At 34.8% G+C, this 15,064-nt stretch overlaps 1 protein-coding gene across 3 annotated transcripts in view; it reads right to left on the bottom strand.

Annotated features, from left to right (window-relative positions):
• Nucleotides 1–4,821: 4,821 nt before the first annotated feature.
• Nucleotides 4,822–15,064, bottom strand: part of LOC137037881 (raftlin-like) — a 133,977-nt gene continuing 123,734 nt past the window's right edge. For all 3 annotated transcript variants that reach the window (XM_067412256.1, XM_067412274.1, XM_067412265.1), the window contains exon 10: nt 4,822–13,755. In XM_067412256.1, coding sequence (XP_067268357.1) covers nt 13,348–13,755 — 408 coding nt within the window. In that variant the 3' untranslated portion in view covers nt 4,822–13,347. The remainder of the gene's footprint in view (nt 13,756–15,064) is intronic.

The following is a 15,064-nucleotide window of genomic DNA, read 5'->3' as shown; positions in this document are numbered from 1 at the left end:
GTATTGTTACGATAGTCACTGTGTCAGATTATACGATTTTGAATCCTAAAATCTTACTCCATTGTAAAATCCACCTAGCAGGAACAATACATTGTCTCTCTTTCGTTTCGGCATGTGAGAAGGAGCTTCTGTGCTTCTATTGGCCAGTGTCACACATGTGACACGAAGCATTGCAGATGTGGCATCGCTTGTCGTCCACTATGACACAAGCTGAAATGATTGAATCTTGTGTCCCGATGCCCATTGTATTTACAAATCCCCAATACACCCTATGATCATGGTACAATTGGGGTAAAATTGTATAGTTTGAACCGGGCACAACATCTTAATGCATAATTGCGTATTAAGTACAAGAGCTGGTACAATAAATCATTGAATCACGAATCGTGAAATGATTCTGGATCGATTCTGAGATTTTTCGAATACATCGTGATTCTCTCTTGAATCGATTCTGAGCTTAGTTTTTAACAGCAGATGGCGCTGCGTGCTTTAGAAACAGCCGTCTGCTTGCTTCCAATTTCTTACACCAATTATTCCTTCTATAAAATAATCATTCATAAAATTCAAAAAGGTTGAAGTGAATTACAAGGGTGTTTGCAGTGGGCTGTTAACATTAATCTTGCGTTATAAAAGCATTCTGAGGTACAAATACATAGCCGAATGCACAAGCGCTCTTCTTCATGAGCATTTGAGTGTGCAGTTAAAAACTAGCCTAGAGCGCCATCTGCTGTTAAAACTAAGCTCAGAATCGATTCGAGAGAAAATGCATTCGGAATATCTCGATCCACGAATCGAGATGAATCGATTTGTTGTCCCAGCCCTATTAAGCAGTGTTAACACACAATTATGTGTTAAGATGTTAGTTTCACGTTTTGGCTCTAATGGCCTTCCATATATCAGATGGTCCATTGGATCTTTTCACAGAATGTGATGCCGCATTTTCATTCAGCGCATCTGCCGTTTTTGTTCAGACCAACGCAAAGACCAACTTTTTACACAGCTTTGTTGTAAATGTTAAATAATCATGCGATATAAAGCAAATGTGCATTCAAAAAATGTCGAATAATAAGATATCTAGGGGCCAGTTGTTCAAAAAATTTAATCTGGATCAGAGTGATCTGGATTTTGAAATCCCATGTTTTGCTATCCAGGATCAGGTCATCCAACTTTCTTTTGTGCTGGTTTCAATAGTTTTGTGTTCTCTCAAAAAAGTTCAGCCGAGAAACTTTCACAAATAACGTTGACTGGTTCATCTCTTATGATTGTGCCAATGTAGTTTACAAACAGTGATAAAAAAAAGTACTTCGAATCAAATATATGTATATATATATATATATATATATATATATATATATATATATATATATATATATATATATAATATATACAATAGCTAAAATCCGATCAGATTACTTTTGAACAAATGGCCTTAGAATATTATATATAATCATATTTAGGCTGAAACGTAGACATTTTTTAATATTTTTTAAAATATATATATTTTTATTTTAAATTTATTTTTTTAAATAATTTTTTATAAAACTTGATTTTGTCAACTTGTAAAGTTGCATTTTTACAATCATTTTATGGTTTAGGATGTTACCGTAAAAGGGTTTTAAAAGCCTTAAAAATGATTTTTAGAAACCCTGCAGATACCCTGATTAACAAATAAGTTTCAATATTTTTTAATGTCTAACAATTGCCTTAATTTTATTTAATTGTAAAATGCATACATATAATATTCTCTTTATATTTAAATGTTTTAATCAAGTAATGATTCATAAAAAAAAAGGAAAACTAGGCTAAAACCAGTGTAAAATAAATGTTAAAAGCTGCAAACTGTTTAGCCTAGTTTTTATATATATATATATATATATATATATATATATATATATATATATATATATATATATATATATATATATATATAAAGAAGTCTGGTGTTCATGAAAGAGTGTGATCCTAATATTCACATACTGTGGTTTATTTACATCAAGTGCAGACATGCAAGAGCCACTAGATGGCACTGTGTTCCTTCACTCAGCTTTTACATACTGATTTGTTACTTTTGTAAACAGTTGCTTTAGTTCCCCCCTCAAAACTAAATCATAAAATGTGGAGTGTTTTAAGATCGTACAGATAATGATGCTCTCTGATGTTACAGATGAAAAACGTCTATACATTATTCATCGTCCTCTTCTCTCTCCTACAAGTGTCATTAGTGTTTTCTGGTAATGGACACGGCATTGATTTTGTGTGCTGTGGGGGTCCGTGTGTTTAGGCTGTTGTGTTTGAAGACTGTCTGTGTCCCAAAGAGCTTCAGCAGAGGTCATTTATACACCAGCTGATGATTTACTGATGCACATGTGATTCTGGTTAGTCTGACAGGGATGTTTAGGACTGTGGCAATGCATACCAGATATAGCCCAGTATCTCACATTATAGTATGTAGGGCTAGATACTAGATAACTGAATACTGCACTAATATAATGCATACTATATTTTAAAAAACAGTATTTTTACTTAATGTTGTGAACAGTAGTATGCATCGTTGTTGCATTACTTGTGGAAAAAAGTGCTTTTTTAATATAACAAATAATGGGTCAAGAATGAGACTTGCTTGTTATTTCCAGCAAAATAAATAAATCTGACAAACACTCTAATAAGATGTTGTGTCCCCATAATGGTGTTTAATTTAAAATACAGACTAAAAAGCATATACTTTCATATAGGCTAGTAGATACTTGTAATGCACACTAACTGTATGTATTTGGATGCAGCCTGACTTTGAAATATTTAATTCTGATTTGTATGCTGCTACAAATTGCTGCTGTCTCTCTGCATGACATCAAGAACTTGCTCTTCACATTTCAACCTAAAATCATGCAATTACATTTTGCATGAAGAAAACAGCCTATTTTAGGACCGTTAAGATTTTTTTTTTTTTTGCTTTACGACAGTATTTTGATATCAATTATGCACATTTCCCTTCCCTTAATGTTTTATAATTTTGTTGATTTTTCCTCAAAGATGATTCTCATTACTGTAATGTCCTACTATAATTGGGGTAAATGCACATTTATTGTCACAAAGCAATGCTAAAAAAATCTTAATGATCCTGAACTCAAGGTTTCCTTTATGCAAATAATTTTGTGGTTTTTGAAAGTCGATTTTGATAGTCCACTACTAACTATAAGGAACATTGCAACTACTTATTAATAAATGTTCACCTTTTGATTATTATTGTTGCCTCTATAATTATGTGTCTGATTTTGAATTTTTTGGGTTCATTTAAAGCCAGACATACAGTCATTTAAGTTAGGTTAAATAAAACTACCCAGCAGGTTGGGTTTGTCCATATCCTGGGTCAGACGTAACAACCCAGTGTTTGGGTCGTTTTTGTGTTACACAGATCCTGGGTCAGACGTAACAACCCAGTGTTTGGGTCGTTTTTGTGTTACACAGATCCTGGGTCAGACGTAACAACCCAGTGTTTGGGTCATTTTTGCATTACCCAGATCCTGGGTCAGACATAACAACCCAGTGTTTGGGTCGTTTTTGTGTTACCAAGATCCTGGGTCAGACGTAACACCCAGTGTTTGGGTCATTTTAGCATTACCCAGATCCTGGGTCAGACATAACAACCCAGTGTTTGGGTCGTTTTTGTGTTACCAAGATCCTGGGTCAGACGTAACAACCCAGTGTTTGGGTCATTTTTGCATTACCCAGATCCTGGGTCAGACGTAACAACCCAGTGTTTGGGTCATTTTTGCATTACCCAGATCCTGGGTCAGACATAACAACCCAGTGTTTGGGTCATTTTAGCATTACCCAGATCCTGGGTCAGACATAACAACCCAGTGTTTGGGTCATTTTTGCATTACCCAGATCCTGGGTCAGACGTAACAACCCAGTGTTTGGGTTGTTTTTGTGTTACCAAGATCCTGGGTCAGAAGTAACAACTCAGGGGTTGAGTTATTTATCGTGGGCTTTTAGCGCCCTCTTCAGGAGAGAGCAGTGCAGCTCCATCAAATTGGTGCATATCTTTGGTAAAATACAGGTTTGAGTATGTTTTATTTGATCTAAAAATTCGTTATTGTTCTGTATATTGTTTAATTTTATGCAAAGCATCATACAGAGGCGCGCTGTGAGTCACCTAAACGAGTGTCGTGACGGTGTTTTCCTGTGATGGAAACGCCTGATCCCTTGCATAAAAATGTATGATTTCATTTAAAAAGATGCAGAATATAAATACTTATAATGTTAAAATATGTTCTCAGAACTGTACACTGATTATTTATGGACACAGTCAGTCACAGCATTTTACAGCTACGAGTGAAACACAAGCAGCGGTCTGAAGTTATGAGTTCCCCCGCCGAATGTGAGCCATCTCCGGCACGAGATCCAGCGCCGTTACGGTGGAAACAGACAACAGAGACTGGCCGATCACACTTGAATTACTTCTAAATGTTTAATTTTTACTTCTAATATTTGTTAAACAAGCTTAAATGTTGGCAATATGTATTAAAATATAATAATAAAATAATAACAAAAATGATATAAAATTAATTCATGTATGAAGTAAAAGAAAAAATAAGCTAGTATTATAGTAAAAACGAATCAACCCATATTTACTGGGTAAAATTAACCCAACATCTGTTCTGTCCTCTATTTATCCAGCATTGTTAGCTTAGGATTCGGGTTAGTAGAATAAGCTGACTAAGCAGAAGAAGTATTAAAGCTGACATTTCTTATAGCAAATAAAAACTCCCAAACAGATCAAATATAAATCATATTTATTATATTATACAAATTGTACAGATGACATTATCATGTTGCTTGTCCATACAAACGATGAAAAACATTGATCAATGTTCACAATGGCACAGCAGTGGCTGACAATCAAAGAAGCGACCTGCAAATATGGAGGCAGAAATGGCGAAAAATCCTTTGAGCTATACAAGCACGCTTCACGCGTCTCACCAGCCGGCTGTTTGAGGGGGAAATGCAGCATGTTCGACTCTTTTATCTTCTGAAAAGCAATAAAGGAACCAAAGGAAATTGATGGAGCATGTGCGTTTGGAGCTACAGTGATCCATTGCAGGATACATTAAAATCTGTTAAACAACTGACGAATTGACACGAGAAGCTACAGGAGACGAGGGTCAACCGCTGCGTGACTCGCAGCTCGCCCTGTCGATACTAAAAGAGGAGGGTAAATATTGCTCAGCATCATTTCGCTGACCCTGTCTCGTAATTTCTTCCACATCCTTGTTTTTCTCTAACAGCTCGTTTCAACGTGGCCTCACCAACCCACGGGCTGACCCCGCAGGCCTATAGACCGGACTTACCGTCCATAAACTGGCTGATGTCATGCCTGCTATTGTGTGCATTTGAATCTGCATCGGAAAAAAAAGGTAGGCGGTAAAGCTCACATGTTACTAACCATTCATCACCGTTAAACCACATGAAGTGTGTCTACATGAATTATTTGAACCTTCAAAGTCGGTAAGATATGTTTAGCTGCTGTGTGTATTTGTTTAACAGGGTTTGAGGGTGGAACAAAGGCTGTGTTTGAAATGGCATTTTAATGACCAACAAGGCTGCGTTTATTTGATCAAAAATACAGTAAAAATCATTAAATATTTTATAATTTAAAATAACTGTTTTCTATGTGAATATATAGTAAAGTGTAATTTATTCCTGTGATCAAAGCTGAATTTTCAGCAAGTCACATAATCCTTCAGAATAGAGAAACATTCCTGATTTTTATCAATGTTCAGATTTTTAATTGTCATATTTTTGTGTTAGTATTCTTTGATGAATAGAACAGAATTTATTTGAAATAGAATCTTTTGTAACATTATAAATGTCTTTACTGTCACTTTTATTCAATTTAAAGCATCCTTGCTGAATAAAAGTATGAATTTCTTTAAAAATACCACAAAAAAACGTTCCGATCTAAATCTTTTGAATCATCGTGTACACGATGCATATCTATAACTAGATGTTATCTTGCTATTCCCAATGATTAATATTAATAACTGTTACTAAATACTGCCGTCAGTGAATTTTGCTACACAAGGCCATGTGTAACAGTGATTTTTACCTGTGTTGAGCTTTATTTTATGCTCTTTCACATTCTATTTAAAATAGTAGTAAGACTTTACTTCGATGATCCACTTTAGACATTCTGCTAACTATATAAGCAACATGTCAACTAGCAGACATTAGAGTATTATATCTGCAAACACTTGATTTTGATGCTCCTCAACAGACATTCTACTGACTATAAGTGACTTTGCAACTACATGTTATTCTTCTAACCCTAACAGTCTAATGAGAGTTAGCTGACATGTAGTTGCAAAGTTACTTATAGTTAGTAGAAAATCTAAAGTGGACTATCGACATTATAAATACTGTACGATATGGAGTTCTGTTCTGAACTCAGTCAAGAAACTAAATCTAAATAATAGAGAGCACAAGCCACGCTTATCAGAGCAGATGCTGACAGTAGAGCAGTATGCATACTAGCACATACTGTAACATAATTACTATCTGTCAGAGATAAACAGGCCCACGCAGAATCTACGCCCACAGATGTCCGCAGGAATGGGAACGCCCGTCACTCAACACCTTGTGTGTTCCTTTATTAAATATTTTGGCTAATTTGAATGTTTTTTTGTAGAACTCTCAGCTATGCTTAACACATTTTACCATGTTTTAATCTAATTTCTGCAGATTTTACCACCTCAAAACGTCTGCAGATTCCACATGGGCCTTTTGATTCGTAGCAAATAATAATTGAAAAATATGTCTGCATGTGAGATTGAACACACTCTTAAAAAAGGTTCTATAGAGAACTCTATAAGGTTCTTGACTCAATTTTAAACAACCTTTTATGCCAAAACGGCTCTATATGAAGAGAAATGTCTAGTGATAAAGTATGTTTACAATAGAATTAAATCAAATTTATTTAAAATTAAAAAAATACTGCAAACAGCAATTAAGGGGCCAAGCACAAAGAAGGCTGGGAGCATCAGACCAACTGCAAAAATGAGCAATTAAAGACCTATTAAGAGCATTTAGATCAAAAATAGCTGAAAAATCATAAATACAGTCAGTAATAATGATTTACTGAATTATCACATTTGACCTATAGGTGGCGCTGTGATCAAATTAATGTGTTGTGGTCAGAGTGAGGTGACAATGACACTTGCAAAGTTTGGTGTCAATATCAAGAGCCTCAAGAGTCGTTTTGGCATCATGCCTCAACTTCGTTGCTATGGTATACGAAAAAAGTTTCGTCTATCTACACGAAATCCATAACTTTTTGCCAGCACAGTCTGAAGGTAATACAATTCAATTTTGGTGAAAATCGGACAAACGGTGTAGGAGGAGTTCGAAAAAGTATGTTTTGACTGAAAATCAAGATGGCGGACAGGAAGTTAGGCCAAATATAGAAAACTTGGTATCTATGCTCTCAGCATGACCCAAGGAATCTGCTAAGATGATGCTTTAAAAAAATATATATATAAAACACCATTATTTAATTTATTTAGAAGTTATTAGCATTTTTGTAAATTTAATTATAACTATTGACCACAAGGTGGCGCTGCCCTGAAACTTTTGGATTACTGTCAGGGTATTGTGCCGAAGACACATATCTTTATTGTTTCGTAAAGATACACTAATGCGTTCATAAAATACAGCATTTTATGTCAAAATTAAAAATGGCCAACGCCCAAATTGGCCGACATGGAAAAGTTGGATATTGTTCAACTTAGCTTGATGCCCAGATTCTAACAAGGCCACTTTTATGATTTTTAGACAAACCCTTCAGAAGTTATAAGCAAAAATATACCATTTTTGTATCTCCAGACCAGTAGGTGGCGCTGCGCCGAAACGCATGTTACCTTCGGTCATGCTTGTGATGACATGGACCATGTTTGGTCTGAATACGATAAAGGGTTGACTTATGTCTATTTCCGCAAGCGCTACATAAAATTTGTTTGCGTGGTTTTCGAAAACGGTTTGACAAATCCGCATGGTCTGAAGATGATCTGATTCGGTTTTCGTGAAAATCTGAGTAACGGCCTAGGAGGAGTTAAGAAAAACTAGGTTTTTTGGAAAATTCAAAATGGCGTAAAAATGACGTCATAGGTTGCTTACGGTTCAAACGTTTTTAGCATAAATGTGAGTGCAAATTTGGACAGCTGGTGGCGCTAGAGGGAATGAGTTAGAGACTTCAAATTTGCTATGGACACAGATCAAATTGGTCTCTATCAGTGTGCCAAATTTCATAACTTTCCCGCAAGCGGTTCTATGGACCGCCATAGACCTCCAGAGTGGAAACGGAAGAAGAATAATAAGAACGCCAATGATTACAATACGTGCCTACGACTACTAATTAAACAAATCTATAAAATGATTCCTGATGGTTCTATAAATCATGAGGCGCCTGACGGAACCCTTTAAGCTTCAATATAGAACCTTTTCTTCTAAGAGTGTGTTAAACAGAATGTCTTTGTCTCCAGCTGAATCTGTCTTTCCCATGTATTAAAACGATAAACAAGCCCTTTCCCCCTCCAGCTACAGTCAAACAACAGCACTGCAGTGACAAAGCACAATTATAATGACAACGTGTCAGAAAGCACTCTGAAAAGAAGCGACCGCCATCATCTAAGCGGCAAGGAAATGAAGGAAGTGCAAAATGAATTTCTTTAAAGCGTATACGGAGAGATTGAAGCAGGCATCTTTTATTGGGCGGACGTCCTTTCTGATGAGGCCGAGTTGGAGACGTTTCTCCCAGCAGGAGGGAGCGGAAAAGCCATTATGATTTTAAACATGACCCCTCTGGCCATTAGAGCTAATGCAGACCCGCACACACGCCCTCCCTGAAGACCACATGCTGGAAAAACCCTGACACTGCAAACCCAGATTATAAATACAACCAGACGCCGACGCAACAATGCTGACTTGATGGAAAATACACATACAGCTCAGGTGAGGCACAAAAGTTAACATGAGATTTACTTTCTTAAAGTCACCGTAATATCAAAATTGATTCTTATTTTTAGTATTTATTATAAATGATTTATCTGTGTTTTAAAAGTATTGTTTTAAATTCATGTGCCATCTCTTCTCTGATGATGAGGGCGGGGCAACCTGTCCCTCATATGAGATCCACCAATAGCAAACCACAACCATCCAATCAATTCCCCACAGACAATATCAAGCCCTGCCCTACATTTGTTCTTGTTTGAGAAGCGTTTCACTCGCATATACGGCACAATAGCCTTTAATGCCGACAGTGTTGCCAAGTTTTCCTGTGGAATTGGGCTACTTTTACACTGTTGCCACAGGTTGAAGTGACTCCTCCCCCATCACAGGAATTCGATTTTTTTACTGGGGAATCCCCCAGAAAGCTTTTGAATAGCAATTCGGCTGGTTTTGTTATGCAAACCTGGCAACCCTAAATGCCGACTTTAATGCATTCTTTGACTCATCTTGCTAACATCTAACAACCAGAAAGTGGTATTGAACTTTTTGTGCAATGTTATTTCTTGTTAAGTGTGTGCTTTTCAAGTAAATGCCACTTAGTTTTATATTTTAGCTAATGCAATGTCATTTTCAGTGAGACTAAAGGCCCGTTCATAACAAGAACGATAACTATAAAGATAACGATAAAAATATAGTTCTAAAAATCGTTCTAAATATAAAAAAATAGCACTGTCCACACCACAGCTATAACGATAACGATAGAAAAACAATATCATTGGGATCACTTTCAGAACAATTTTTTCCAGCTGTTGAACGATAAAACACTGACAGCCAATCAGAATCTGTTCTAATTTAAGCATTTAAAATGGTGGACGACATTGCGGACAAGTTAATCGAGAAGTCCAGAAAAATCCATCACTGTTTGGCAAGTCAAACCTCCTTTTCAAGGATACTTTAAAGAAAATGGATATATGGAAAACAATCGGTCAATTTTGAGAAGTATTAACGATGAGATCATTATGCTAGGCTAGCAAACAGCGTAACATAAAAGATATCCAGTGCTAGTTTCGACAACATTGTCTTGCTTCCTTTGAAGTTGCAGTGAAAAAGACTAGGCGTTGTTTTTATTCCACTATATTGACTTTGTCAGCTAAATTCACTGATAGATTAGATCGATTACACTAGCTGTTCACTCCAAACACAGCATGCTGAGGACATCTGCTGGTTAAAGCGTGTAAATGCAATAAGAACAGCAAAAACAGGAAACTGCAGAATAAACAGACCGTTATCGTTCGTCAATGTGGACGCAAATATAGTTATCATTATAGTTATCGTTCTTGGTGTGAACGGGGCTTGTAATTTCAGTAATTTCGATAGCAATCCATGTCTCGCTGCGCAGATTTCGCATTGACTAACAGAAAGCTGATTGGTTTTAACGTGACTTCTGTGTGAGAGGATTCAGAGATAATACAGCAATGAATATTTTTTTCTTTAACACATGCTTTTTGTTCTTTTTTAATGACACTGTCTATGCAAAACCTAAACCGTGAGTCAGACAGGATAATGCTTTCTATCTGAAACCATAGTCTTGTGATTGAGTTGGATTATGGGATGTGATTTCTGAAATACAAGAAGTTCACCTCATTAATAAAAGCCGAAGAACCGTGTGAACCCCTAACCGCATTATTATCCCTCCGAACCGTCCTCATTTTCTGTTGTTCACTTTAAATCCGAAACATCCCAGATGATCATGGTAATAATATCATTGTCATGAAATAACCCCTCTATCCCATCACAACCTTCTGTTATGGATTATCCACGTATCCATTTATTTTCTTATGCAAATTGAAAATTGATGGCGGTCTGTAACACCATGAAGTTTCACTCATTTCGCCTCCCTCTGAAAATGCAATTTTCATAATGGAACGTGTCAGTATGTTTATGAATTCTGTGCAGTGAAATATTATTAAAACTTCAGTTTTAACCATTTATTATTTTAATTTTGGTCTATGCACGCATGTGCCACATCTCTCTCTTGCTATTTTCAGTACATGTGTGACTGGTCCTACTTGACCCACTCTGAGCGGGATTCGAACCAGGGTCTCTGGCATAGGAGGCGGGCTCGCTAACAAGGACGCTAACATCAGTGTCAGTTTTAAAACACGGACTGGATCTGGATCAGGAGGCAGAATGAACATCTTGAGGTGAACATTAGCAGGTGTTAGTGAGTTAATGTGCCTATAAACGCACCTTCTGTTGCGCTCCGCTGTTTTTAACACAAGAAGAAGGTCCTGTTTGAACGGCCACTTATTCGTCTGCTAATTAAAACAGGGAAATTATCTGTTGGTGAGCATATCTCATCTTTCTGGTGTCTTTTTTCTCAAACAAAATCACTTGTGATGCTTCATTGCCTCTTAGAGCAATGTTGAAAACATTTGCTATAGCAGCTTGTCCCGATGTTAAAAGTGAACCGGAGCCCAACTTGACAGAAACTCAAGCTTGTTATACCATCTGCCTCTTTTAAAAGCAGTAATTCACCCTAAATCATGATTCTGTCATCATTTAATCACCATTTGTTGCACAAGGATAATTTATTCATTTGTCTTGTGGCTAAATAATGCAATATTCTAATCAGCATAAAATATACTGTACACACATACTGGGTGAAATAATATATTTTTGTACTGCTTTTCTGATGCTTTTGTGGAGATCAACAGTTCAAAGAAAAAATCATGCTTTATGTCAGTTTTTTTTTCCTTATAATTATGACTTAATACACTCAAAAATATTTTTAAGCCTTTTTTATGATTTACAACTTTAAATTGTATAGTAAAATTCATAATTAAGATTTTTGAAGGTTTACAAATTTCAGTTGTATAGTGTAGCACCATATTATTAATATAATTAAGAATTTTTTTTTTATTAGGAAAATAATTTTTTGTGTATGTGATAATTTATACTTTTTATCTCATAATTAGAACTATGAGATAAATAATTAAATAAATAATTATTAAATAATTTTTCAATTTAATTTTATGGAATTTTACTATACAATTGAAATGTTTAAATCTTACAAAAAAAAGGTGTTTTTTTAAAGTGTATATGATCATTTCTACTTTTTATCTTATAATTAGAACTATGAGATAAATAATTATTCAATTATTTTTTGATGGAATTTTACAATACAAATGAAATTCATTGATTTCAATTCAATTGAAATTTTTCATTGAAAATCATAAAGGCTTAATTTTGTCTTTTGAGTCTATATGATAATTTCTATGTCATCTCATAATTAGAACTATGAGATAAATAATTAAATAAATAATTATTAAATAATTATTAAATTATTTTTTGATTGAATTTTACTATACAATTGAAATTTGTAAATCTCTTTAAGTCTATATGATAATTTCTACTTTTTATCTCATAATTAGAACTATGAGATAAATAATTATTAAATAATTATTCAATTTAATTTTATGGAATTTTACTATACAATTGAAATTCTTAAATATGAAATAAAATAAATTAAATAAATTTGAGTGTATTGAGTTGATGATTTCTACTTTTTATCTCATAATTATAACTTAGTATTTCAATTTTGAGTTAGTACATAATTTTTACTTTTTATCTCATGATTTCTATGTTTGTTTGTTTTTCTTATGTGGCAGAAATGGAACTGTCATTCACTTATTTCCACTTTTTCCATGAAATAAAGTAATGCAGGTTTGGAACAACAATAAATGATGACAGAATTATCATTTCTGCGTGAACTATTCCTTTAAACCAGAAAGTTAACAACCAAACCAACAAACTTCAGGTGCATATCTTCTCTCAAACTTCGAGAAGCTGAACCTTTTGTTTGGACGGTGACATGAAATATTCATATAAACGTAAACGAAACATACACAAACATATGCACCTTACATCACAATAGATTGCTTCTCGCAACAGTAACCGTCTCCTCTTCGAGTCCCTCTGGGCTCATCGACTAAATATTAATGTGGTTTTCCCATCCAGTGCATCTACCGATAACAATCTCTTCCCATCTCTCCTCCCACTTCCAGGATCCCGGAGTCCTTTCGGCTCATTTAAAGACCTCGATCGGCCGAGTTAAACGTTCAGCATTGGTTACAGGAGGTGAGGTCTGAAACTGTGAGCTACACGACGTCAACCAGTAGTTTTGTCTCTCTGGGTATCTAAAGATCTTTGAAGCGAGATTGATCCTGTTTCAAGGATGTTTAGATACTGCACAAGACAAAATATTGATTATTTTTTTGCAGGGTAGCATTTTAACATTCATAAAGGTCCACTTCCATTGGCCTGGTGGGTGTGAGCGCATCCTCAATCCTGATTGGCTGATTCGTCTTCCAGTTTGTCCACTTCCTGTTGTCCTGTCTCTTGTGCTGCTTTGTCTTTATCCGGCCCCATTTCAGCGGCAGTTTTCACACTACTCTCGTCTACCTTATCCTCAGCATCTCTTTCGCTACCTCCGCCCACCTCTTCTTGTTTCTCGCTGTCAGCTCCGACCTCACTTCCTGTAGCCGTCCCTTCCTCTGTCTCATTCCCTTCCTCTCTGTCTTCCTTCTGCACTTCTGCATTCAGGTTTTCCTCCCGTCGTTCGTTCGTCTCTTCAGCGCTCTTCTCGCTGCTCTTTTGATCACTCATCTCTTTCTCTTTCTTCTTCTTGTTCTTTGGTGCGTCTTTGATGGAGTTCTTGTTGGACTTGTTCCGTGCTTTAAAGATGACTTTCTGAAATAGAAAATGGTGACAGACAGGGTTTTTTAAATAGAAAGATAATGAGACCTACAGATAAATATTTAATAAATCGCCTCTTTAGAAAGTATGCTTGGTTATAATGTTTTACCATCATTTTATCATTGTTTTATGAATCACTGCTTCCATGATCAATACAAATGTTCACAATCTCATTTTAACAACATTCTGTTTGCCTATTTTCTTCATTTTTAAAATTTATTTTAGTGCTGTAAAAATCGAATAATCGCGATTAACTGCATCTAACGTAAATATAAATGTATGTACTATGTGTGTGTGTGTGTATATATATATATATATAGATATATATATATATATATATATATATATATATATATATATATATATATATATACACTATATATATATATATATATACATACACACAAACATATTCTTTTGTTACATTCTTTTATGTTAGATGCGATTAATTGAGAATTTATGCACTAATTTATTTAATTTACTAATTTATTTATCTACATTCTTTTATTGCAAATTTATGCATCAATTTATTTAAATGTATTATTTTTTTTTTAATTAAAAAACACTGCAAAATGTAATCAATTTTTTTTTTAAATATATATTTTACTGGTAAACAACTAAACTCTGCAATAAAAATAAAATGTAAATTATATTAAATTTAAATTCATATTTATTAATTTATTAAAAACAACACTGGATAATGCAATATATACAGTATATAGGCCTATGATTTATAATAAACATGATCTATTATGTATATTATGGTTACATTTTTACTGATAAATAACTCAGCAAATAAATAATATGTGGACTGAACAAATAAAATATTGATTCATATAAATTTGATATTGATTTAATTTAATAATTAACAATAAAGGCCTATTTAAATGTTGTTTTTATGTGTATAAGATTAAATGTCTTATGTGTTTGTGTTTTGTATGCACGCACTGGGGAAAATAATTTCCTTTCTGAGGGCAATAATTTATGTATTTATCTATTTAATATTGATTTCAATAGAAATCATCTAACTGTAAACTATCTTAAAGATTAAAGAAAGAACAGTCCATTACAATCAGCCTAGCAAACAGACCACGAAAAAACATTCTCAAATCCCTGAGGTGATTTTTACTGTAATCGATAACCGAGATGCGAGGTGACGCTAGTTCCGTGAGGAGAACGAGGTGCGCAAAAGACTCAAAAATAGCGCCATTTTAAGTTACCCAGGTGAGCGCATGACAGCGTTGCTGTGGAAACATATGAGACCGTTGAATGCGGCGATTGATTGATCAAACAAACGTCAAGT

This window comes from Chanodichthys erythropterus, chromosome 2, assembly GCF_024489055.1.
Source record: "Chanodichthys erythropterus isolate Z2021 chromosome 2, ASM2448905v1, whole genome shotgun sequence".
NCBI lineage: Eukaryota > Metazoa > Chordata > Actinopteri > Cypriniformes > Xenocyprididae > Chanodichthys > Chanodichthys erythropterus.
This window is presented reverse-complemented; position numbering and strand designations above follow the sequence as displayed.